This window comes from Bombina bombina, chromosome 3 (assembly GCF_027579735.1).
Source record: "Bombina bombina isolate aBomBom1 chromosome 3, aBomBom1.pri, whole genome shotgun sequence".
Taxonomy (NCBI): domain Eukaryota; kingdom Metazoa; phylum Chordata; class Amphibia; order Anura; family Bombinatoridae; genus Bombina; species Bombina bombina.
The window spans coordinates 1,183,634,059-1,183,661,933 of NC_069501.1; the positions used below are offsets into that span (position 1 = coordinate 1,183,634,059).

The 27,875-nt window shown below is 37.4% G+C and overlaps 1 protein-coding gene across 1 annotated transcript in view; it reads left to right on the top strand.

Moving 5' to 3' along the window:
- GPR83 (G protein-coupled receptor 83) overlaps positions 1–19,629 on the top strand; it is a 149,812-nt gene extending 130,183 nt beyond the window's left edge. The window contains exons 3-4 of the mRNA XM_053705068.1: positions 15,840–15,973; positions 19,005–19,629. Of these exons, the coding sequence (XP_053561043.1) occupies positions 15,840–15,973; positions 19,005–19,629 (759 nt within the window). The remainder of the gene's footprint in view (positions 1–15,839; positions 15,974–19,004) is intronic.
- Positions 19,630–27,875: the final 8,246 nt, after the last annotated feature.

Below are 27,875 nucleotides of genomic sequence, written 5' to 3' on the forward strand. Positions count from 1 at the left end.
CTCCATTGAAGATTATGGGGGATATGTTAAGGTGGTTGAATAATCCTAATTTAGGCTTTTTGTGCGCATTGGGTTAGTGCACGAGAGAAAAACTTTTTACTTTCAACTTGTAATAATAATGCAACCCAATGTGCATAAAAGGTTTACTTCTAGCGATCTTAATACGCCAGCGGGCTTGCTAAATAGCTCTCCACTCGTAATCTAGCCCTTAATTGGCCACAATAAAAAGAATAGTAAGATCAAAATTAAGGGGCCGAATAATCATTGTGCAAGCGGACATGATCCAATTTTGCGGATCATGTCCGCTGCACATCGATAAATGCCGACAGCACACGCTCTCGGCATTTATAATTGCACCAGCAGTTCTTGTGAACTGCTGGTGCAATGCCGCCGCCTGCTGATTCACGGCTAATTGGCCGCTAGCAGGGGGTGTCAATACGAATACGATCGGGTTGATTTCTGGCGATGTCTGTCCGCCACCTCAGAGCAGGCGGACAGGTTATCCCTGCTTCATAACTTGTGTTTCCGGGGAGCCTGAAGGCTCGCCAGAAACACGGGGCATAAAGCTCCATACAGAGCTTGATAAATATGCCCCTAAATGTGCATGTGAACATTTCAATTTTAAAGAGAAGCATTTTTGCTTCTCTTTAAAAAGTGCACTGAAAATCGTAGTTAAAAAAAAAAAAAAATCATGGTGGGCGGTCCGTACATCGACCAAGATGGCTGCTTTTTAATAACGGCTGGGACCTGGTGCTGATAAATCTGCTGTTTATCACCCATCTGATTAGCAAGCTGTGTCCTATTTGACAGACGTTTTGAAGACTAATACCTAAGGAACAGATTTATCTACTTCTTATCTAGAATCTCAGCCACGCAGACCGGATTAGATGTGGTACGCAGCAGAGGCCTACTAAATGGCCTGGCCCACATCTACCCTCCCTAATTCCTGATAGATCAGGTTTAGCAGCTCTGAGAGCTGTCCCCAATTCCTAACACTACAGCCGCAGAAGTTGCAAGTAAATGGTTGCCCTCTGATATTTGCCTCGACTTGAGCAATTTAGAAGATTTTCTCGGGTGGGACATGGAGGTGTCTTGCCGAGCAATACAGAACTTGCTAGAGAACTTTGAAAGAGAGCTGTGCAACACTATAGCAGACGCATTTAAACCATTGCTTTACCGATCTCCTAACATCAGTAGCCAGAACACTGCTGAGATACGGCTCCCCAGCCAGTATGAACCTGGGCCCCCATTGACTTACCTAGCTTCTTCTTATACACTACTGAGCCCTACGGAACCCTCCGAGATCAGCAAACAGAGATATGGAGAGTCCGATGCTGAGTTGAGTACTAAGGTGACGTTGCACCACATTGTGGATCCTCAGTCGACCGATAAACTAAGTACACCCAATACAGACCTGATGGTGTTCCGTCCACGGGGTGATGCGGCCAGCCGCCCCGACTCTGACATAAGTGGCACGTCCTCACTACACTATACACTGCAACCGTCATGGACCCCAACATACGCCTCCTCATCCGGGGGACTCCAACCAGGGCCAAATGAGAGCTCCGCCATCAATAACCTGGCTCGGCGACCCAGAGATATACTGTCATGTCCAGACCTTATCCTGAACCTTGACCCGAGTTCTGGCAACTCAGCACGGCCCCGTGGTCTCAGAAACATGAAATCTATACTGCCGAAGGGAGCACAGATCATCCTCCTGGGATCTGGGAGTCTACTAGCTGCCGGAGTTGGAGTGAGCAGCCGCTTTGCACCTGTTTTCCACTACACCTTTGGTAAACGCATCTGGGGTCAAAGTCACTGGAAAATGGGCATTGGATAAATCTGTTACACACTGGGGCTGCCCGTTCATCCAGTTATGATACTAGAGACTACGTACAGACTCTTTGAGATCCAAGTGAAAATATAGATAGGCTGAAAAATGCTTTTCAGAAATGTCTGTGACGCCCTCAGAACTGTGATATATACATGGCGGTTGTATGATCCATACAGACTCCACAAACTGATGTTACTCTATGCCATTTGTGTTTATCTTTTATTTTTCTCCTGGTGTTAGGTTGTCAAAGTTACTGTCATTGGACTGTTCAAGGGGTACACATATTTTTCTGTGTTAGACATAATGACATGTAGCATTGAGAGCCATGTTTCTTCTCCTGTTATTTATATAGATCCAAGCTCTAGTATTCGCCTAATGTTGGATATAATGTTATCTGTTCGAATCCCTACTATTTTTTTTACCAAAGCTGCTTAATGTAATGGTTTACCCCAGAAGATTCACTATTAATAATACAGTTTGTGTTGCTGTACAGGTCTGTAGGGAGGAGTGTCGCTAGACTATATTAAGTATTTCCGTCACACTTTATCTATACAGAGGTGCCATGCGGGGAACATGGCCTAGAAAACAAATTCATCCCTCTGTCAATTGTCTTCCAACATGTTATTAACAGGTAGATCTTATCCAACATGGGGTGTATATGTGCGCACGCATGTGTCTGTATGTATAGATGGGTGAATATGTGTCTGGGTGTATGTGTGCGCACGCATGTGTCTGTATGTATAGATGGGTGAATATGTGTCTGGGTGTATGTGTGCGCACGCATGTGTCTGTATGTATAGATGGGTGAATATGTATCTGGGTGTATATGTGCGCACGCATGTGTCTGTATGTATAGATGGGTGAATATGTGTCTGGGTGTATATGTGCGCACGCATGTGTCTGTATGTATAGATGGGTGAATATGTGTCTGGGTGTATATGTGCGCACGCATGTGTCTGTATGTATAGATGGGTGAATATGTGTCTGGGTGTATGTGTGCGCACGCATGTGTCTGTATGTATAGATAGGTGAATATGTGTCTGGGTGTATATGTGCGTACGCATGTGTCTGTATGTATAGATGGGTGAATATGTGTCTGGGTGTATGTGTGCACATGCATGTGTCTGTATGTATAGATGGGTGAATATGTGTCTGGGTGTATGTGTGCGCACTCATGTGTCTGTATGTATAGATGGGTGAATATGTGTCTGGGTGTATATGTGCGCACGCATGTGTCTGTATGTATAGATGGGTGAATATGTGTCTGGGTGTATGTGTGCGTACGCATGTGTCTGTATGTATAGATGGGTGAATATGTGTCTGGATGTATATGTGCGCACGCATGTGTCTGTATGTATAGATGGGTGAATATGTGTCTGGGTGTATGTGTGCGTACGCATGTGTCTGTATGTATAGATGGGTGAATATGTGTCTGGGTGTATATGTGCGCACGCATGTGTCTGTATGTATAGATGGGTGAATACGTGTCTTGGTTTATGTGTGCGTACTTGTATTTACATGACACTTATTATGCTCGGCTAATATCTTACTCCTAAGTATACTCATATGACCTGAACTATTTTATTTAAGCCTTCTCTTGGTATTTCCCATTCTGATATCGGTTGGTAAAGATGGGGCTTGATGGGTATCTAGCATGTAGCTCTTTAAAGTGTTATAGAGGGATTAAACTTGTAGGAGAGTTATTTATATATGCTATGTCAATAATAGTATTGCTTCTCCCCAAACATAACGATGTATATTTAATATTGTTCTGGGTTCTGTAACATATGTGCAGCTTATTGTTTTTGTCTATGCACTGTATATAAAAATTGGAAAATGAGGCCAGTCATCCGAGACCCAAAAGTGGTCTCCTTTGATCAAAGATAACCTTCTGTGATTTGTATTTCTTTCATGTAATTAGCAAGAGTCCATGAGCTAGTGACGTATGGGATATACATTCCTACCATGAGGGGCAAAGTTTCCCAAACCTCAAAATGCCTATAAATACACCCCTCACCACACCCACAATTCAGTTTTACAAACTTTGCCTCCGATGGAGGTGGTGAAGTAAGTTTGTGCTAGATTCTACGTTGATATGCGCTCCGCAGCAAGTTGGAGCCCGGTTTTCCTCTCAGCGTGCAGTGAATGTCAGAGGGATGTGAAGGGATGTGAATGCAGTGATCTCCTTCTACGGGGTCTATTACATAGGTTCTCTGTTATCGGTCGTAGAGATTCATCTCTTACCTCCCTTTTCAGATCGACGATATACTCTTATATATACCATTACCTCTGCTGATTCTCGTTTCAGTACTGGTTTGGCTTTCTACAAACATGTAGATGAGTGTCCTGGGGTAAGTAAATCTTATTTTCTGTGACACTCTAAGCTATGGTTGGGCACTTTGTTTATAAAGTTCTAAATATATGTTTTCAAACATTTATTTGCCTTGACTCAGAATGTTCAACTTTCCTTATTTTTCAGACAGTCAGTTTCATATTTGGGATAATGCATTTGAATTAATCATTTTTTTCTTACCTTCAAAAATTTGACACTTTTTTCCCTGTGGGCTGTTAGGCTCGCGGGGGCTGAAAATGCTTCATTTTATTGCGTCATTCTTGGCGCGGACTTTTTGGCGCAAAAATTATTTTCCGTTTCCGGAGTCATATGTGTCACCGGAAGTTGCGTCATTTTTTTGACGTTATTTTGCGCCAAAGATGTCGGCGTTCCGGATGTGGCGTCATTTTGGCGCCAAAAGCATTTAGGCGCCAAATAATGTGGGCGTCTGATTTGGCGCTAAAAAATATGGGCGTCGCTTTTATCTCCACATTATTTAAGTCTCATTTTTTATTGCTTCTGGTTGCTAGAAGCTTGTTCTTGGCATTCTTTCCCATTCCTGAAACTGTCATTTAAGGAATTTGTTCAATTTTGCTTTATATGTTGTTTTTTCTCTTACATATTGCAAGATGTCTCACGTTGCATCTGAGTCAGAAGATACTACAGGAAAATCGCTGTCTAGTGCTGGATCTACCAAAGCTAAGTGTATCTGCTGTAAATTTTTGGTAGCTATTCCTCCGGCTGTTGTTTGTATTGATTGTCATGACAAACTTGTTAATGCAGATAATATTTCCTTTAGTAAAGTACCATTGCCTGTTGCAGTTCCTTCAACATCTAAGGTGCAGAATGTTCCTGATAACATAAGAGATTTTGTTTCTGAATCCATAAAGAAGACTATGTCTGTTATTTCTCCTTCTAGTAAACGTAAAAAATCTTTTAAAACTTCTCTCCCTACAGATGAATTTTTAAATGAACATCATCATTCTGATGACTCTTCTGGTTCAGAGGATTCTGTCTCAGAGGTTGATGCTGATAAATCTTCATATTTATTTAAAATGGAATTTATTCGTTCTTTACTTAAAGAAGTACTAATTGCTTTAGAAATAGAGGATTCTGGTCCTCTTGATACTAATTCTAAACGTTTGGATAAGGTATTTAAAGCTCCTGTGGTTATTCCAGAAGTTTTTCCTGTTCCTAATGCTATTTCTGCAGTAATTTCCAAAGAATGGGATAAATTGGGTAATTCATTTACTCCTTCTAAACGTTTTAAGCAATTATATCCTGTGCCGTCTGACAGATTAGAATTTTGGGACAAAATCCCTAAAGTTGATGGGGCTATTTCTACCCTTGCTAAACGTACTACTATTCCTATGTCAGATGGTACTTCGTTTAAGGATCCTTTAGATAGGAAAATTGAATCCTTTCTAAGAAAAGCTTATCTGTGTTCAGGTAATCTTCTTAGACCTGCTATATCTTTGGCTGATGTTGCTGCAGCTTCAACTTTTTGGTTGGAAACTTTAGCGCAACAAGTAACACTTCATGATATTATTATTCTTCTTCAGCATGCTAATAATTTTATCTGTGATGCCATTTTTGATATTATCAGAGTTGATGTCAGGTTTATGTCTCTAGCTATTTTAGCTAGAAGAGCTTTATGGCTTAAAACTTGGAATGCTGATATGGCTTCTAAATCAACTCTACTTTCTATTTCTTTCCAGGGTAACAAATTATTTGGTTCTCAGTTGGATTCTATAATTTCAACTGTTACTGGTGGGAAAGGAACTTTTTTACCACAGGATAAAAAATCTAAAGGTAAAAACAGGGCTAATAATCATTTTCGTTCCTTTCGTTTCAACAAAGAACAAGAGCCTGATCCTTCATCCTCAGGAGCAGTTTCAGTTTGGAAACCATCTCCAGTCTGGAATAAATCCAAGCCAGCTAGAAAGGCAAAGCCTGCTTCTAAGTCCACATGAAGGTGCGGCCCTCATTCCAGCTCAGCTGGTAGGGGGCAGGTTACGTTTTTTCAAGGAAATTTGGATCAATTCTGTTCACAATCCTTGGATTCAGAACATTGTTTCAGAAAGGTACAGAATTGGTTTCAAGATGAGACCTCCTGCAAAGAGATTTTTTCTTTCCCGTGTCCCAGTAAATGCTCAAGCATTTCTGAATTGTGTTTCAGATCTAGAGTTGACTGGAGTAATTATGCCAGTTCCAGTTCCGGAACAGGGGATGGGGTTTTATTCAAATCTCTTCATTGTACCAAAGAAGGAGAATTCCTTCAGACCAGTTCTGGATCTAAAAATATTAAATCGTTATGTAAGGATACCAACGTTCAAGATGGTAACTGTAAGGACTATCTTGCCTTTTGTTCAGCAAGGGAATTATATGTCCACAATAGATTTACAGGATGCATATCTGCATATTCCGATTCATCCAGATCATTATCAGTTCCTGAGATTCTCTTTTCTGGACAAGCATTACCAGTTTGTGGCTCTGCCGTTTGGCCTAGCTACAGCTCCAAGAATTTTTACAAAGGTTCTCGGTGCCCTTCTGTCTGTAATCAGAGAACAGGGTATTGTGGTATTTCCTTATTTGGACGATATCTTGGTACTTGCTCAGTCTTTACATTTAGCAGAATCTCATACGAATCGACTTGTGTGGTTTCTTCAAGATCATGGTTGGAGGATCAATTTACCAAAAAGTTCATTGATTCCTCAGACAAGAGTAACCTTTCTGGGTTTCCAGATGGATTCAGTGTCCATGACTCTGTCTTTAACAGACAAGAGACGTCTAAAATTAATTACAGCTTGTCGAAACCTTCAGTCACAATCATTCCCTTCAGTAGCCTTATGCATGGAAATTCTAGGTCTTATGACTGCTGCATCGGACGAGATCCCCTTTGCTCGTTTTCACATGCGACCTCTTCAGCTCTGTATGTTGAATCAATGGTGCAAGGATTACACAAAGATATCTCAATTAATATCTTTAAAACCGATTGTTCGACACTCTCTAACGTGGTGGACAGATCACCATCGTTTAATTCAGGGGGCTTCTTTTGTGCTTCCGACCTGGACTGTAATTTCAACAGATGCAAGTCTCACAGGTTGGGGAGCTGTGTGGGGATCTCTGACGGCACAAGGAGTTTGGGAATCTCAGGAGGTGAGATTACCGATCAATATTTTGGAACTCCGTGCAATTTTCAGAGCTCTTCAGTTTTGGCCTCTTCTGAAGAGAGAATCGTTCATTTGTTTTCAGACAGACAATGTCACAACTGTGGCATACATCAATCATCAAGACTCACAGTCCTCTAGCTATGAAAGAAGTATCTCGAATTTTGGTTTGGGCGGAATCCAGCTCCTGTCTAATCTCTGCGGTTCATATCCCAGGTATAGACAATTGGGAAGCGGATTATCTCAGTCGCCAAACGTTGCATCCGGGCGAATGGTCTCTTCACCCAGAGGTATTTCTTCAGATTGTTCAAATGTGGGAACTTCTAGAAATAGATCTGATGGCGTCTCATCTAAACAAGAAACTTCCCTGGTATCTGTCCAGATCCCGGGATCCTCAGGCGGAGGCAGTGGATGCATTATCACTTCCTTGGAAGTATCATCCTGCCTATATCTTTCCGCCTCTAGTTCTTCTTCCAAGAGTAATCTCCAAGATTCTGAAGGAATGCTCGTTTGTTCTGCTGGTAGCTCCAGCATGGCCTCACAGGTTTTGGTATGCGGATCTTGTCCGGATGGCCTCTTGCCAACCGTGGACTCTTCCGTTAAGACCAGACCTTCTGTCTCAAGGTCCTTTTTTCCATCAGGATCTGAAATCCTTAAATATAAAGGTATGGAGATTGAACGCTTGATTCTTGGTCACAGAGGTTTCTCTGACTCTGTGATTAATACTATGTTACAGGCTCGTAAATCTGTATCTAGAGAGATATATTATAGAGTCTGGAAGACTTATATTTCTTGGTGTCTTTCTCATCATTTTTCTTGGCATTCTTTTAGAATACCGAGAGTATTACAGTTTCTTCAGGATGGTTTAGATAAGGGTTTGTCTGCAAGTTCCTTGAAAGGACAAATCTCTGCTCTTTCTGTTCTTTTTCACAGAAAGATTGCTATTATTCCTGATATTCATTGTTTTGTACAAGCTTTGGTTCGTATAAAGCCTGTCATTAAGTCAATTTCTCCTCCTTGGAGTTTGAATTTGGTTCTGGGGGCGCTTCAAGCTCCTCCATTTGAACCTATGCATTCATTGGACATTAAATTACTTTCTTGGAAAGTTTTGTTCCTTTTGGCCATCTCTTCTGCCAGAAGAGTTTCTGAATTATCTGCTCTTTCTTGTGAGTCTCCTTTTCTGATTTTTCATCAGGATAAGGCGGTGTTGCAAACTTCTTTTGAATTTTTACCTAAAGTTGTGAATTCCAACAACATTAGTAGAGAAATTGTGGTTCCTTCATTATGTCCTAATCCTAAGAATTCTAAGGAGAAATCGTTGCATTCTTTGGATGTTGTTAGAGCTTTGAAATATTATGTTGAAGCTACTAAATCTTTCCGAAAGACTTCTAGTCTATTTGTTATCTTTTCCGGTTCTAGAAAAGGCCAGAAAGCTTCTGCCATTACTTTGGCATCTTGGTTGAAATCTTTAATTCATCTTGCCTATGTTGAGTCGGGTAAAACTCCGCCTCAAAAAATTACAGCTCATTCTACTAGGTCAGTTTCTACTTCCTGGGCGTTTAGGAATGAAGCTTCGGTTGATCAGATTTGCAAAGCAGCAACTTGGTCCTCTTTGCATACTTTTACTAAATTCTACCATTTTGATGTATTTTCTTCTTCTGAAGCAGTTTTTGGTAGAAAAGTACTTCAGGCAGAGGTTTCAGTTTGAATCTTCTGCTTATGTTTTTCATTAAACTTTATTTTGGGTGTGGATTATTTTCAGCAGGAATTGGCTGTCTTTATTTTGTCCCTCCCTCTCTAGTGACTCTTGTGTGGAAAGATCCACATCTTGGGTAGTCATTATCCCATACGTCACTAGCTCATGGACTCTTGCTAATTACATGAAAGAAAACATAATTTATGTAAGAACTTACCTGATAAATTCATTTCTTTCATATTAGCAAGAGTCCATGAGGCCCGCCCTTTTTTGTGGTGGTTATGATTTTGTATAAAGCACAATTATTCCAATTCCTTATTTTATATGCTTTCGCACTTTTTTATCACCCCACTTCTTGGCTATTCGTTAAACTGAATTGTGGGTGTGGTGAGGGGTGTATTTATAGGCATTTTGAGGTTTGGGAAACTTTGCCCCTCCTGGTAGGAATGTATATCCCATACGTCACTAGCTCATGGACTCTTGCTAATATGAAAGAAATGAATTTATCAGGTAAGTTCTTACATAAATTATGTTTTTTCTACACTGCTGAGGCCCGAGAGTGACCTTGTGTCTTTTTAAGAGGTTTATCTATTATTTGTCAAACTGTTGATATATTACTTTCTTTATATTTATTTTATGATGTTTCTATTGCCAGCCTGAAACTCTTATGTCATGCAAATATTGTATTGTTCTCATTTATCACTGTTTTATAATTATGTATGCCTTATTTTGAGCCTCAAATAAAAATCATTAAAAAAAAAATAAAAAAAAAAAAATAGCAAATAAATAGAAATACTTATTTTTGAGAAAAAAAAAATCATACAAAACAAAGAATTGAACCATTCACACATAAATAAGCAGGAACAAACTGTATTGTTAAAGTGCAACAAAAATTGTAACAAAACTGTTTAGATATGTGCAATTTGTTTCGGATCGATTCGGAAATTTGGAAAAATTAAAATACTGCAGAATTTACCGAATAAATCCCAATTAGTTCGGATTTATTCGGTAAATTCGGATGGCCATGGATTACACTAGTATTGTACAGTATATTAGGTTATATCACTCTGCTATGGGTTACACCTAATACACAGTACATAATACTAGTCTAATCCCACCTAACACTTACCGAAATTCCGAATTTCCGAACCGAATCCAGCCAAATTTCTTTGAATCCAAATGAATCCGAACCGATTCAAAATTTTCCGAATTCGAATCGATCCAAACTTCGAAAAATTCCGAATCGATCCGAACCGAATTTTTTTGCCATGCACATATCTAAAACTGTTTACTAAATATTGTATTGTAACAAAAGCATTTGTATGTAAATTACACAGGAATAAATCGTATTCAATACGCACTGCATAGATCATAATTTAAGAACACTGGATGTGCAAAAACACATAGAAATGTGTACTTAGAAGTAGAAAATACAACGTGCAATTGTTTTCTAGTAAAATGGGCTGAACATGAGTGTTTCATGGGATATATAAAATTGTATTTAAAATCCCAGTGTAATTATCTAAACATCTGCCCTACAGTTCTCACAGTTTTTTCTCGCAAACTAAAAGGTGGCGAGGTTGTGACAAAATACGAACAACCCTAATAGAGAAACAAATGCATACGAAAATAGAGGCGCTTGTAAGATGCTATAGCAGAAAGAAGCGCAGTGTGTTTATTTTTTGATGCAGGATTTATTTTGAAAGTGCGCCACCTGCTCACTGCTAACTTAGCTCTACACAGAGAAGTTTATTTGTTTAGTGAGCGCCATTACTTTTACAGGAGACATCGTGCCACTCTCAGGAACGGTCCCTTTTTTAAATAATTCCACCAGGGCAGCCCCTGCAAGGGTTGGCATGAAAAACCGAGTCAGAACCGCCAAAGTTTCGATAATCGATCCCTTAATTAGGAGTATTCCCTTAAAGGGACAGTAAAGTAAACACCTTGAGATTTTAATATAAAATGTTTAGTTATGTGCAATGAAACTGCTTTGCAATATATTTGTATGATCTATTTTATCCCCTTTTCATGTTATTTAGGTCTGACAATTGGTCAATTTCTAATACTCAGAACTTGAAATGCACCTGCTAACTCTGCTACATATCTGTCTCTATTTGTCTTTAACTGATTAACAACTGCAAACAAATGCATGTTATACTATTTTTATGACTGTGACTAGACTTGTTGTCTGTGGACTTAAGCCCAGATTGGCTCCTCCAATTAAGGCAAATGGTGGGTGCAGTTTGGCTATTGAAAAATAATTGCAGAAAAAAAGGGATGTTAATTTGTTTAAAAGAAAAAAAAAATTGAAAGGGACAGCATACACCAAATTTCATATAACTGCATGTAATAGACATTACTATAAAGACGAATATGCACAGATACTGATCTAAAAATCCAGTATAAAACCTTTTAAACATTTACAGCTCCCAGTTTAGCACTGTTGATGAGGTTAGGCCCGGGACACCCAGTAAAAGGGGCTGGGAAAACAAGAGCAGACACTCCCCCCTTCAATGCATATGAAAAGATAAATATCATAAGCAGGAGCCTGCAAATTTAAAAGGACAGTATACACAAATTTTCATATAACTGCATGTAATAGACACTACTATAAAGAAGAATATGCAGAGATACTGATATAAAAATCCAGTATAAAACCTTTTAAAAACTTACTTAGAAGATCCAGATTTAGCACTGTTGATGAGGTTAGGTTGGGACACCCAGTGAAAGGGGCTGGGTAAACAAAAAGAGCAGACACTCTCCCCCTTCCCTACATATGAAAAGACAGATTAGACAAACAATCAGTCACATGTATACATCTGACTCTTTGGGGCTTGGTTAGGAAAAAATAAGCAAAACTATACATTTGTACAAAAACACTACCAGATGAGCTATATAAATGAATCATCTACAAAACATTTATATAAAGAAAAATCAAGTGTGCAATGTCCCTTTAACAGTTGGCTGATATTTTATTCTTTAGCAGCACAACAGAAGTGCATTATAATTACAAATTGTTTACTGTCCCTTTAGCACTTGGCAGAATGATAAAAGGGACATGAAACACAACCTTTTTCTTTAATTATTTAGATAGAGCATGTGATTTTAAACAACTTTCCAATGTACTTCTATTATCAAATTTGCTTCATTCTCTTGATATCCTTTGTTGTAGGAGCAACAATGCACTCCTGGGAGCTAGCTTAACACATCTGTGGAACCAATAACAAGAGGCATTTATGTGCAGCTCCCAAATAAACAGCTAGCTCTCAGTAATGCATTGCTGCTATGTATGCTTTTCAACTAAGGATACCAAGAAAACTAAGCAAATTAAATAATAGAAATAAAATTAAAAGTTGTTTAAAATCACATGCTCTGTCTGAATCATGAAAGAAAATATTTTGGTTTTATGTCCCTTTAAGCAAAGGGACACTTTTGATTTCCATTTGATGCAGGTGGTGGTTAGAACTGCACGTTTGCTAAAGGTTGCACAGCAGGGGTTACTTGACAAGACTAACAAAAGTTACACAGATCTTTATCTGACATTTCTGGCAAAATGCCTTGAAACACAGGTTAGGAATTTAATATAATACCTAAAATGACCAAGCAAAGTGTGAAATAAAAAATATTACCCATAATGCCTAAGCATTTAATATAATATAAAACTAGCATTAGGATATCTATGTAATAAAATACAGAGTTAGCTTTAGGCAATCTATATTTAAAGGATTAGTAAAGTACAAATTAAACTTTTATGATTCAGATAGGGCATGCCATTTTAAACAACTTTCTAATTTACTTTTATCATCAAATTTGCTTTGTACTCTTGGTATCCTTAGTTGAAAGCAAAAAATAGGTAGGCTCATATGCTAATTTCTAACACCTTGAAGGCCGTCTCTTATTGAATGCATTTGACAGTTTTTCACAGCTAGAGGGCATTAATTCATGTGTTTCATATAAATAACCTTGTGCCCACGCATGTGGCGTTATTTAAAGGGACAGTCTACACCAGAATTTTTATTGTTTAAAAAGATAGATAATCCCTTTATTACCCATTCACTAGTTTTGCACAACCAACGCAGTTATATTAATACACTTTTTACCTGTTATTACCTTGTATCTAAGCCTCTGCAAACTACCCCCTTATTTCAGATCTTTTGACTGACATCCACTTTAGTCAATCAGAGCTGGCTCACTGGTACTCCACGTGCGTGAACACAGTGTTATCTATATGAAACACGTGAACTAACACCCTCTAGTGGTGAAAAACTCTCAAAATGCCCTGAGAGAAGAGGCGGCCTTCAAGGGCTTAGAAATTAGCATATGAACCTCCTAGGTTTAGCTTTCAACTAAGAATACCAAGAGAACAAAGCAAAATTGGTGATAAACGTAAATTGGAAAATTGTTTAAAATTACATGCTCTATCTGAATCATAAAAGTTTATTTTGGTCTAGAATGTCCCTTTAAGAGTCAGCACTAATTGCCTGAAATGCAAGTCTGTTAAAAGATCTGAGATAAGGAGGCAGTCAGCAGAAGCTTAGATACAAGGTAATTACAGAGGTAAAAAGTATATTTCTATAACAGTGTTGGTTATGCAAACTGGGGAATGGGTAATAAAGGGATTATCTATCTTTTTAAACAATTACATTTTTGGTGTTTACTATCCCTTTAATGATGCAGGCACGTTGTTGCCATTGTCAAAATTTGTCGTTAAAGGATATTCCAGTAGCTACAACTAATTGTTATGTATTATTTTTTTCCCTTTTATGTTGCTCAATATTTTTTATAATATATTATTAGCTTTTGGCAACCTTTGTAATGACGCGTGTTTATTTCCATATTTAAAATGCATTTAAAGGGATATATCGGTAGTAAATAAATTATTGATATATCTTATATTCCAATGTTCTTCACATACAGGAAAATGTTTATTTTTATTTCAAATAAATATTTCTCTATATATCTGTATATACCTATACTTATAAATCTATTCCTATAGATATATACAGATATTTATTTCACATTAAAGGGGCTCAAAACCCAATTTTTTTCTTCCATAATTCAGATAGAGCATACAATTTTAAACAGCTTTCCAATTTACATCTATTATCAAATTATCTTAGTTTTCTTGTTATACTTTGTTGAAATGCAGAGATGTAAGCTCAGAAGTGTACACGTGTCTGCAGCACTATATAGCAGCAGTTTTGCAACAATGTTATAAATTAGCAGGAGCACTAGATGGCAGCACTATACTTCAGGCACGTGTACGCTACCTATCTAGGTATCTCTTCAACAAAGAATATCATGAGAATGAAGCAAATTTGATCATAGAAGTAAATTGGAGTTTTTTAAAAATGTATTCTCTATCTGAATAATGAAAGCAATGTGTTGGGTTTAATGTCCCTTTAACATCATAATAATAAAAAATTAATAACATTTCTATATGAAGAACATTGGAATGTAAAGTGTGCGTAACACGCTCCAGGTATTGCGCTTTAGATCTAACACTATGGGCTCCATGTACGAAGCAGCGAAAGCTGCTCCGGAGCCTTTGCGGGGCAGGTTCGCATATGCGAGCCTGCTTCCCGCAATGTAAGAAGCAGAGGTCATTAGACCGCTGCTTCCTACACCCTACGCCACCTCTTAGGCGGCGAAGCAAAATCACAGAGAGCACGCTCACTCTCGGTGATTGACAGCCCCTTCAGTCTCGTGATTGGTTGCGCGATTGAAGGGGCGGGCATTACACACTCCGATGAGTGTGCAATGATACATACGGGCAAGCGGATCAACAGATCCGCTGCCCGTGTGTAGCGGAGGCGGGCGGACAGCTTCGCGAGTTAAGAAGCTGTCCGCCCGCCGTTTCGTACATGGCGCCCAGTGTCGGGATAGTGCATATGAATAATTATTTAACTTAAGGCACGTTATGAAAATATTAGATATATGATATTAAAAAAGATTGATAATATTAATAATTTTTATAGATACTGTAAATATATATATATATATATATATATATATATATATATATATATATATATATATATATATATATATATATATATATATATATTCTATGGATTATTTATAACGGTTTAGTACACCTTGTAAATACCATATACCATATATAACTCGCCTTTTATGTCTTGCACCATCAACCTCTTTTTAAGTTTGGGCCGGACATCTTAACCTGATTCATAGCGTTTAAAGTAAATGGCTACAATTTCCATGAAGTTGTAAGTAAGTGACACATTTGGAGGGAATTCTGTGAAAGATAAATTAATGTCCAGCATTTCTTTAGTTAAAGGGACAGTATACACCAATTTCCATATCACTGCATGTAATAGACACTACTATAAAGAATAATATGCATAGATACTGATCTAAAATCCAGAATAAAACCCTTTAAAAAATTACTTAGAAGCTCCCAGTTTAGCTCTGTTAAAAAGGTAGCTGGAACACCTACTACAAGTGGGAAATAACAGACACTACCCCCTCCCCCTTCCTCTGCATATGAAAAGAGGCTTTACACAAACAGAAGCAGGCTGGAGTAGGTATACATCAGTATTTTTCTAAAACTTTGGAGCTCGGTTAGGAGTCAGAAAATCTGAGCAATGTTATCTAAAAATAAGCAAAACTATACTTTTTTTTTTTAAAAACAAACAAACCTGTATGGGCTATATAAATAGATCTATAAAACATTAAATTCAAAGAAAAATCTAGGTTATAATGTCCCTTTAATGTTAATGAATATAATTATTGTATGTAAAGAAGTTTGGAGTCAATGACACTTTATTTCTTTTCTACCTTCAGGTAATCATGCATCCTCTGACCCCTCGGATATCTACTGCTAGAGGTGTTGTGTACATTGCTATCATATGGATTATGGCTACTTGTTTTTCTCTCCCACATGCAATTTACCAAAAACTATTCACCTTCGAATACAGGTAAATAAACACTATTGCATTTATTTTAGTTATGCCAATAATCTTATTGGGGTCTGGGCTTAAAGGGACACAAAACCCAAAATGTTTCTTTCATGATTCAGATATAGATTACAATTTTAAACAACTTTCCAATTTACTTCTATTATCTAATTCACATCATTATCTTAGTATCCTTTGTTGAAAGACCAGCACTGCTGGGAGCTAGTTAACGTACTGGGTGAACCAATAACATTGGGCATATATGTGCAGCCACCAATCAGAAGCTCCTGAGTCTACCTAGGTATCCTTTTCAACATAGGATACCAAGAGTACGAAACAAATTAGATAATATAATTAAATTGGAAAGTTGTTTAAAATCACATGCAGTGTTTCATGTACCTTAAATTGCCATTTTCAGCAATTAAACAATGGTGTCATGTCATACCATGTTAACTTGCCAGCAATGTTCCCTCTAATTTTTTTTAACATTGTGCATAAAATGTTTGGCCTGTTCAATATTTAGGGATTATACACATGTATGGATTCATTAAAGCTCAATTCAACACTATCATATAGTCTATCTGCAGTCACCAGGGCACATATTTCCATATATTTATATTCAGTTCCATATGTATGTGTTCAGTATGTGATATCCTGTACATCTAAGGGGTTCTTCAGGAAAAAGTGAGATCACGCAGAGCAATTTCTTTCTGTTAATGTTTGTTTGCAGACACGTGGAATTCAGCTCTTCTCTGAACTGGATTTATTCTGGATCTGCACAGATCTAAGTGTGTTGCACTTTCACAAGAATAAATCCAGCTCAGAAAAGAGCTGAATGTCATGAGTAGCCGTCTTCTTCTGCATTCAGATCCTAACAAATAATCCAAATGCACAAATCTCTATTTGTCACACTAGTATTCAAATAGTATTGCACCTTCATGATTAGGAGTTGAAAAGGAACCCCAATACGAATCCATCCTGATCACTACTAAACAATCTAAATGCCATTTGTATATGGACATGATGGGTATACTGGGAATGTTTGCTGAATGACTATATTGACCCTTTTAATATTTTAAAATGATTATTTTTTTAAATATTTTAATTTACTGATTGTAAAAGAACTGTTTAACAGTTTGGCGAGATGTAAATAATAATATTAAGAAGACAATTATGGGTTTCTATTAGAAGGATCTATGTCATCTTCTGAAACTATAAACCATGAACCACTCTACTGCAATATTGTAGCAGCAAAATATCACATCTTCGCAACTAGGCTTATAAAAGGAAGTGCGCCTTTGTGAACAAGCTTTCAAATGGGAGTTCAATAATGAGAGTTCAATAATGTAGGCATAAGTCCTGGAAAACGCACAGTTGTGTTTTTGGACAGTTTAAAAGTCTGTTCACAAAGGTGTATTTTCTTTTAAAAACCCAGTGATAAAGGCCAAATCTCTTTTGAACATAATTTTCGTGACTACAATATTGCAATGGAGCAGTTTCACGGTTTCCATTTCAGTACTGTTAGAAGAGAACATAAGTCCTTCTAAAAGAAACCCATATTTTTCTTCTTGATTTCCAATGTATATCACACCAAACCGGAAAATGGTTCTTTTAAAATAAATAAATGTAAAAAAAAATAAATGTAAAAAAACAACATTTTAAATATAGTAATTGAGCAAAAATGACCAGTATGCCCATCATGCCTCATACAATCGGCATTCAGATTGTTAAGCAGTGGTCAGGATGAATTTGGATTACAATATAGTTTAAGGTAATGTATAACTTTACCGTAACCTTAAGATGTGTAAAAGGGTCATTGTATATGTCAGTTTCAGGTGGATTTCCAGATTATATGCCACTTAATACACAAAAACACATTTCCGGGAACTTTTGTTAAAAACCCGTTCGTGGCTGTGGGCTTTTAGCAGTCGGATCCATTTTAGATTGTGATCACTCGAAAAACCCTCTGACCATATCGGACGAAAATGAAAAATTATCAGAGTTTGTGATCCACCACATAGATCCACCCCATAATGCTTTAGCTAAATTGTGACTAAGAAATAAAGCACCAGTGAGATTTCTCTACATTTATATCTATTTGTGGTGCAATAGCCTTACAGCTACTGTGATCACTGTTAAGAGATGGTGATATTTTCTACCAGAGGGGGACTGATCGATCTAAATATTTTCATTTAAAATATGTATAATAATCACACCCATTTGAATGAGATTGTTTTGCTATTCCCTAAAGGGACATAAAACCCACATTTTTTATTTCCTGATTCAGATAGAGAATACTAATAATAATAATAATTTTAAAACAGTTACCAATTTACTTCTATTATCAAATTAGCTTTATTCTAATGTTTTTTTTTTTATTGAAGAAATGTCTAGATAGGTAGTAGGCACATATCTGCAGCACTATATGACAGGAAATAGTGCTGCCACCTACTGCTCTTGCTAATGTATAACACTTGCAAAACCGCTGCAATATAGTGCTGCGGACACGTGCACACTCCCGAACTTACTTTCCTGCTTTTCAACAAAGGATAACAAGAAAACAAAAAAAATTATAATAGAAGTAAAGTGAAATCTGTTTAAAATTGTATTCTCTATCTGAATCAGAAAAGAAAAAAAATTGTGTTATATGTCCCATTAAATTGCTTCTGGTGAGTTGTATGTTCTGTCCACTGAATGTGCCGCTGCTTAGTAGATATGTAGCGGCCCATGTATTATTAGATGGTTGGACAACATTCTCAACTACGGTACTGTGCTTGTTAGAGTTTTGTTTTCTTAAATACATAGTTAAAGTTCTGATTGGAAGGCACAAATATTGCAGCCTGGAGCCGCCAATAACCAGCCTTGTTTTGTATTAAAAGCTGTAATGCTTTTTGACTTTACCTATGTGTTTAAACCCTTTGACTTATTAAGGACATGTCATTTTGCATCAGGATTTCCCTTTATCATAAATATGTTGAAAAACATTGAATACAAATTAAATGTAATATATAAATAGATTATAAAATCTTATTCTGCTTTCATTTACTTATAGTGAAGAGACTATCAGAAGCTTATGCCTCCCAGATTTCCCTGAACCATCCGATCTCTTTTGGAAGTATTTGGATCTGGCTACGTTTATCTTACTGTATGTTCTGCCTCTCCTAATTATATCTGTGGCGTATACAACAGTAGCCAAGAAGCTGTGGCTAAGAAACGCCATAGGAGATGTGACGACAGAGCAGTATTTCGCCCTTCGCCGTAAAAAGAAGAAAACCATAAAGATGCTCATGTTGGTGGTGGTACTTTATGCTGTGTGTTGGTTTCCATTGAATTGTTATGTGGTTCTCCTTTCCAGCCAAATCATCCGCACTAACAATGCACTTTATTTCGCCTTTCATTGGTTTGCTATGAGCAGCACTTGTTACAATCCGTTCATATACTGTTGGCTTAATGATAATTTTAGGTCGGAATTGAAATCCTTGCTCAACATGTGCAAAAAACAGACAGTGCCAAGGGAGCACATGCTGCCCTCCAATATACCCTCCTACCGATTAGCCTGGCCAGAGAGCAGGAGCTTTAAAAGATCTCTAGTTTCCCATACTCTCCCGTCCACATCAAACATCCAATCAGGAAAGACTGACATCTCTGCTGTTGAGCCTATAGTGTCTGTTGGGTGATTTGCTAACCTGCACTTGTAAATCAGATGGTTATATTTCTGTGATCTCAGAATTCAAACATCTCCAAACACTGCAACAGATTGTCATTATAGCTATATCACTAAACAGTATTTGATATGAAAGGGATATTTGGGACTAATTTCTCATTAAAGATCTATCAAATTAATATATATATATATATATATATATATATATATATATATATATATATATATATCTATCAACTACTCTTTTATTAAATCACCTTCTGTATAATATTATCAGCCTCACATAAAAACATTTTACTTAAAGAGACATTAAACAGTTTTAGCTTGTAATATAGTTTTTTAATTATGTGTATTGGATTTTTTTTTTTTAGAATATATGTTATTTATTTTGTCTAATTTTCCTTTAATTTAATGTGCTGATTTTCATATATCCACCGAGATTCTATAAGGTAACGGGTACCAACATTTTTGGGCCAAAATAATGTATCTGTCTCTTCTGCTAAAGAAAATGATTGCCAGATATAAATCAGTCAATAAAAGAGAGTGTGCAAACAATGTTGTGTGGAAACCCTGTTAATTTTAGCATTCCACACAGCTTTGCTTACACAATATCTTTTATCACCTGTTTTATATGTCTCTAATTGCCCTTAACACAAGAGACAGATAAGGGTACAACCTAGATTTTAACATGGTAGCTCTCATTACTTTATTGAAACTACATTTTTACACTTATATCTTCAATATTAAAACAACAACTATAATTTGAAAACTTACTTCTACATATTATTCTCTGGCTGATCTTTGGTTTGAAGACATCAATATATTTCTAGCATTTACTGTTTATTGTCCCTTTAAAGATACATTTTGTAAGAGATGATCTAACTACAGGATTAAAAAATAAATCAATAAAACTGACTTCACTGTGTTTTAAATCTATATATTGGTCTATAAGGGCATAACATGGAAATAATATGTAGATGGATGTAAATATCGCATGTCGTTAAGAAAAAAAAAAATGCTACATTCTACAAATTCTGCAGTTAGTTCCTTTGATGATTTTGTTTCTATCTGAAAACCAACATATTCACACTCCCTTTAATCCTCTTTATCTCTCACTCCTGCTCCTATTCTCTTTCCGCCTCTCTCCCTCACACACAAGAACATCTGAAGATAAACCAAAAAGAAAAAAAATATTGTGCATTTTGTCTTTGATTCCTGAATTATTTAATAATAATTCCATTAATTCAGCATCATTTTTATGGAATAAACAGTATGTAAATTGAGTTTTATTAAATATCCAAGACGCTATGGTATTAATGAAATTTACTGTTTGATTACTGTGGTGTTAAAGTGCGCTAGCTCATGCTTACACTTACAGTAACTAATAGCTGCACTGTACTGATCAGGGTGATTCCACTTTTTAGAAGGTAAGTTTCAAAGATTCTGTATCATGATTTGTATTGTCACCTTAACGAGAAAATCAAATTTGAAATGTATAAGCATTGCATTGCTGAAGATCTCATGCAAAATAAAGGATTTACAAGCTTTAAAAAAAAAATGTAATTTTGTTACACTTTGCAAATCCAGAGCAGTCCAAGGATCCATACCTTAAAATGCAGTTTAAGTATATATCTGGTCTGCTTTACTGGGGCCACTCAGGGTAAATGATTATATACACTAGCCAAACCAATCACTGTAAGAGAGGAAAGAAAAATGCTGAGTCCCAAAGTACATCCATCAGTTTATTGGATACAGGCCTTCATGTGAATCAAGGTGAACCCAATATCTGACGCGTTTCGCACATGCGTACATGCGCTTCATCAGAGATAATGCCCTCTCCTACCCTGGATATTTATATAGCCAGCAGTAACCAATTGCTTAGGGGGTGTGAGACAATATTGTCTGTTAACATCTAATTGGCTAAAGGTTCAATAACCATAAGAGTAAAATGGAGAAAATTGGCTGGGCAATGTTGGAGTTATCGGAAAATATATTTTACAAACCAATCATTGGCGTAATTCAAAACAATATCTAAAACTAATATTTTGTTGAAAAAACCTGGACAATTTCAAGATACATAATACATTGTAAGCACCCCTTGTCAAAGCAGCAGTTGCGAGTTCTGTTCCATTCAAATCAACAAAGTTGCTCCTTTATCGCAACTGGTTACTTCTGACTGCACAGAAGGAGTTTCATTGTGCAGGATACCGGAAATGCAAAAATATGTGTTACAATCATTATAAAAATTAAAAATTTAAATGAAAAAAGCTATAAAAAGTCCACTATAATGTTTGTAAAAAAATAATAATAAATAAATAAAAAAAATAAAAAGAAAGAAAATGTTTTTGAAAAAGTTGAGAAAATAAAAAAAAATGAGAAAACCTCTCCAGCTTTTGTAATAGTGAATCATGTCTTTTTAAGGTCCTCATTTTGAGTTTTTGTTAAAAAAAACAAGAATGTGCTAAAGTATCCTGGAACACCCACAGTCAAAATGTTGTCCACATCTATGAAATTGCAGAGACAAATATGGTCCTAAACAGGGAGATAACGGTAACATAACAAAACTGAAATGCAAATTGGGAAACCTGTTTTCTAATTGTTTTTTGTTTTCCTTGTTTGTAGTGGTTTTCTTATTTTTGTTAAATATCTTGAACCGGACCACTTAATATATGTTATGGCAGGAATGTCTATTGGTGATTGCCTAGAAAAGACGGGTGAAATAAGCTTCAATGAATTTTAAACCTCTTGCCTGAATAATAAGATCACTCAGCAGCCTATAGAGCCTCTAGGAATCTAGCCCATTGTGTAGCAAAAAGCAGGCCCAACTAGCAGCCTAGTTAAGTATGCTATATGCATAGATCCTTCTCCGGTGATTACAAATGTACAATTTGCTGAGGTAAATTACAGGTAAAATTAGGCAAAGCAAATAATGAATATGTATTATATTTTTACAAATATTCTTAAACATTTTATGGAGCTGTGAGCCATGTGTTTATTGGGACAAATAATTATAGTGTTCTGCGCCTCATGATAAGACTGCACAGGCTCACTGGAGATGAATGATAGCCCAACACAATCGTTCCTAATATAAATATACAAAGCGCAAAGTAGGAGCGCCGTCTTCATAAGAAGAGTGGCTTAAGAACGTCGTCGAAATGTATTATATATGCAAGTGTATCTTTATATAGAACATAACATAACTAATCTAATTAGATTCTATGAGGAAGTAAGTAAAAATATAGATAAAGGGGAATCAGTTGATGTGATATACTTAGATTTTGCAAAGGCATTTGATACAGTGCCCCATGAGAGATTAATGCACAAAATGAAGGGACTGGGAATAGCTTAAAATGTTAGTTTGTGGATAAATAACTGGATAAAAAGATAGGGAGCAACGAGTAGTAGTGAATAGATCATACTCAGATTGGACAAAGGTAATCAGTGGAGTACCCCAGGGATCAGTGCTGGGCCCTGTTCTTTTTAATATTTTTATAAATGACTTGGAGCTAGGAATAAATAGTGACATCTCTATTTTTGCAGATGATACTAAGGCCTAGATTTAGAGTTGGGCGGTAGCCGTCAAAACCAGCGTTAGAGGCTCCTAACGCTGGTTTTTACCGCCCTCTGGTATTTGGAGCCAGTCATTAAAGGGTCTAACGCTCACTTTCCAGCCGCGACTTTTCCATAACGCAGGTCCCCCTACGCCATTTGCGTATCCTATCTTTTCAATGGGATCTTTCTAACGCTGGTATTTAGAGTTGTGGCTGAAGTGAGCATTAGAATTCTAACGACAAAACTCCAGCCGCAGAAAAAAGTCAGTAGTTAAGAGCTTTCTGGGCTAACGCCGGTTTATAAAGTTCTTAACTACTGTGCTCTAAAGTACACTAACACCCATAAACTACCTATGTACCCCTAAACCGAGGTCCCCCCACATCGCCGCCACTCTGTTAAATTTTTTTAACCCCTAATCTGCCGCTCCGTACACCACCGCCAGCTACGTTATACTTATGTACCCCTAATCTGCTGCCCCTAACATCGCCGACCCCTATATTATATTTATTAACCCCTAATCTGCCCCCCTCAATGTCGCCTCCACCTGCCTACACTTATTAACCCCTAATCTGCCGAGCGGACCGCACCGCTACTATAATAAAGTTATTAACCCCTAATCCGCCTCACTCCCACCTCAATAACCCTATAAAAAATAGTATTAACCCCTAATCTGCCCTCCCTAACATCGCCGACACCTAATTTCAAGTATTAACCCCTAATCTGCCGATCGGAGCTCACCGCTACTCTAATAAATTTTTTAACCCCTAAAGCTAATTCTAACCCTAACACTAACACCCCCCTAAGTTAAATATAATTTTATTCTAACGAAATAAATTAACTCTTATTAAATAAATTATTCCTATTTAAATCTAAATACTTACCTGTAAAATAAACCCTAATATAGCTACAATATAAATTATAATTATATTATAGCTATTTTAGGATTAATATTTATTTTACAGGCAACTTTGTATTTATTTTAACCAGGTACAATAGCTATTAAATAGTTAATAACTATTTAATAGCTAAAATAGTTAAAATAATTACAAAATTACCTGTAAAATAAATCCTAACCTAAGTTACAATTAAACCTAACACTACACTATCAATACATTAATTAAATAAAATACCTACAATTATCTACAATTAAACCTAACACTGCACTATCAATAAATTAATTAAATACAATTCCTACAAATAAATACAATTAAATAAACTAACTAAAGTACAAAAAATAAAGAACTAAGTTACAAAAAATAAAAAAATATTTACAAACATTAGAAAAAAATTACAACAATTGTAAACTAATTACACCTACTCTAAGCCCCCTAATAAAATAACAAAGACCCCCAAAATAAAAAAATGCCCTACCCTATTCTAAATTACAAAAGTTCAAAGCTCTTTTACCTTACCAGCCCTTAAAAGGGCCCTTTGCGGGGCATGCCCCAAAGAATTCAGCTCTTTTGCCTGTAAAAAAAAAACATACAATACCCCCCCCCAACATTACAACCCACCACCCACATACCCCTAATCTAACCCAAACCCCCCTTAAATAAACCTAACACTAAGCCCCTGAAGATCTTCCTACCTTGTCTTCACCATGCCAGGTATCACCGATCGTTCCAGGCTCCGAAATTTTCATCCAAGCCCAAGCGGGGGCTAGACATCCATCATCCGGCAGCTGAAGAGGTCCAGAAGAGGCTCCAAAGTCTTCATCCTATCCGGGAAGAAGAGGCCATCCGGACCGGCAACCATCTTGATCCAAGCGGCATCTTCTATCTTCATCCGATGACGACCGGATCCATTTTGAAGACCTCCACCGCGGACCCATCTTCTTCCGACGACTTCCCGATGAATGACGGTTCCTTTAAGGGACGTCATCCAAGATGGCGTCCCTCGAATTCCGATTGGCTGATAGGATTCTATCAGCCAATCGTAATTAAGGTAGGAAAATTCTGATTGGCTGATTCCATCAGCCAATCAGAATCAAGTTCAATCCGATTGGCTGATCCGATCAGCCAATCAGATCGAGCTTGCATTCTATTGGCTGATCGGAACAGCCAATAGAATGCGAGCTCAATCTGATTGGCTGATTGGATCAGCCAATCGGATTGAACTTGAATCTGATTGGCTGATTCCATCAGCCAATCAGAATATTCCTACCTTAATTCCGATTGGCTGATAGAATCCTATTACAACAATTGTAAACTAATTACACCTACTCTAAGCCCCCTAATAAAATAACATTTTATTCGGCGAGTAGGTGTCGGTTGAAGAGGATGTTCCGCGTCGGCTGGGAAGAAGATGGTTCCGCTCCGCTCCGGAAGAAAGAAGAATGAAAATGCGGCTTGATAGAAGACTTCATCCCGATGATGGACTTCTTCAGCCGCCGCTTGGATCCAGACTTCAGCCCGAGGATGGACGTCACTCTTCAGCCCCCCGCTTGGGCTTAGATCAAGACTTCGGACCCTCTTCTGGACAGATTGGGACCCGGTGTGGTGAAGACAAGGTAGGGAGATCTTCAGGGGCTTAGTGTTAGGTTTATTTAAGGGGGGTTTGGGTTAGATTAGGGGTATGTGGGAGGTGGGTTGTAATGTTGGGGGGGGTATTGTATGTTTTTTTTTTTACAGGCAAAAGAGCTGAATTCTTTGGGGCATGCCCCACAAAAGGCCCTTTTAAGGGCTGGTAAGGTAAAAGAGCTTTGAACTTTATTAATTTAGAATAGGGTAGGGCATTTTTTTATTTTGGGGGCTTTGTTATTTTATTAGGGGGCTTAGAGTAGGTGTAATTAGTTTAAAATTGTTGTAATATTTTTCTCATGTTTGTAAATATTTTTTTATTTTTTGTACTTTAGTTAGTTCATTTAATTGTATTTATTTGTAGATATTGTATTTAATTAATTTATTGATAGTGTAGTGTTAGGTTTAATTGTAACTTAGGTTAGGATTTATTTTACAGGTAATTTTGTAATTATTTTAACTATTTTAGCTATTAAATAGTTATTAACTATTTAATAGCTATTGTACCTGGTTAAAATAAATACAAAGTTGCCTGTAAAATAAATATTAATCCTAAAATAGCTACAATATAATTATTCTTTATATTGTAGCTGTATTAGGGTTTATTTTACAGGTAAGTATTTAGCTTTAAATAGGAATAATTTATTTAATAAGAGTTAATTTATTTCGTTAGATAAAAATTATATTTAATTTAGGGGGGTGTTAGTGTTAGGGTTAGACTTAGCTTTAGGGGTTAATCCATTTATTACAGTAGTGGCGAGATTCGGTCGGCAGATTAGGGGTTAATAATTGAAGTTAGGTGTCGGCGATGTTAGAGACGGCAGATTAGGGGTTAATACTATTTATTATAGGGTTATTGAGGCGGGAGTGAGGCGGATTAGGGGTTAATAAGTGTAGGCAGGTGGAGGCGACGTTGTGGGGGGCAGATTAGGGGTTAATAAATATAATATAGGGGTCGGCAGTGTTAGGGGCAGCAGATTAGGGGTACATATGGATAATGTAGGTAGCGGCGGTTTACGGAGCGGCAGATTAGGGGTTAAAAAAATATGCAGGTGTCAGCGTTAGCGGGGGCGGCAGAATAGGGGTTAATAAGTGTAAGGTTAGGGGTGTTTAGACTCGGGGTACATGTTAGAGTGTTAGGTGCAGACGTAGGAAGTGTTTCCCCATAGAAAACAATGGGGCTGCGTTAGGAGCTGAACGCTGCTTTTTTGCAGGTGTTAGGTTTTTTTTCAGCTCAAATGGCCCCATTGTTTTCTATGGGGGAATCGTGCACAAGCACGTTTTTGAAGCTGGCTGCGTCCGTAAGCACCGCTGGAATTTAGAGTTGCAGTGGCGTTAAATTATGCTCTACGCTCCCTTTTTGGAGCCTAACGCACTGAAAACCCAGCCATTCTGTGAACTCTAAATACCAGCGGTATTTAAAAGGTGCGGGGGAAAAAAAGCACGCGTAGCTAACGCACCCCTTTGGCCGCCAAACTCTAAATCTAGCCGTAAGTTAAGTAAGGTCATTAGGTCAGAGCAGGATGAACTTTCATTTCAAAGGGACCTGCAAAAATTAGAAGTATGGGCAAGTAAATGGAAAATGAGATTTAATACGGGAAAATGCAAGGTTCTACATTTTGGAAGTAAAAATAAGCAGGCAACGTATTATTTAAATGGGATAAGACTTAGCCAAACACAGGAGGAAAGGGATTTGGGGGTAGTAATAGATAACAAGCTAAAGATGGGTGCACAATGCAGGGCAGCAGCTTCAAAGGCTAATAAGATACTAGCATGTATTAAAAGAGGCATTGGCCTCTATTTATCAAGCCGTCGACTTTCTTGCATTCGACGGCACCAATACGCTTGCCCAAGATTGCCTAACATCGCTGCCACGGACCTGAATACGTTCTCCAAAATTATCAAAAAAGCTGTCAAAAAGCCACGCACCAAGTACGGGGTGATGAGCAGCGGACTGTTGTTAACAGTCATCGATCTCGCTGCTCTTCAGCTTTTTCACAGCTTTCTTGCTATACTGTCACTAAGCTCCCACACTATACTATACTGTTTACCCCCTATACCGCCGCTCCCAGACCCCGCCGCAACTAAATAAAGTTATTAACCCCTAAACCGCTGCTCCCGGACCCCGCCGCAACTCTAATAAATGTATTAACCCCTAAACCGCCGCTCCCGGAGCCCACAGCCACCT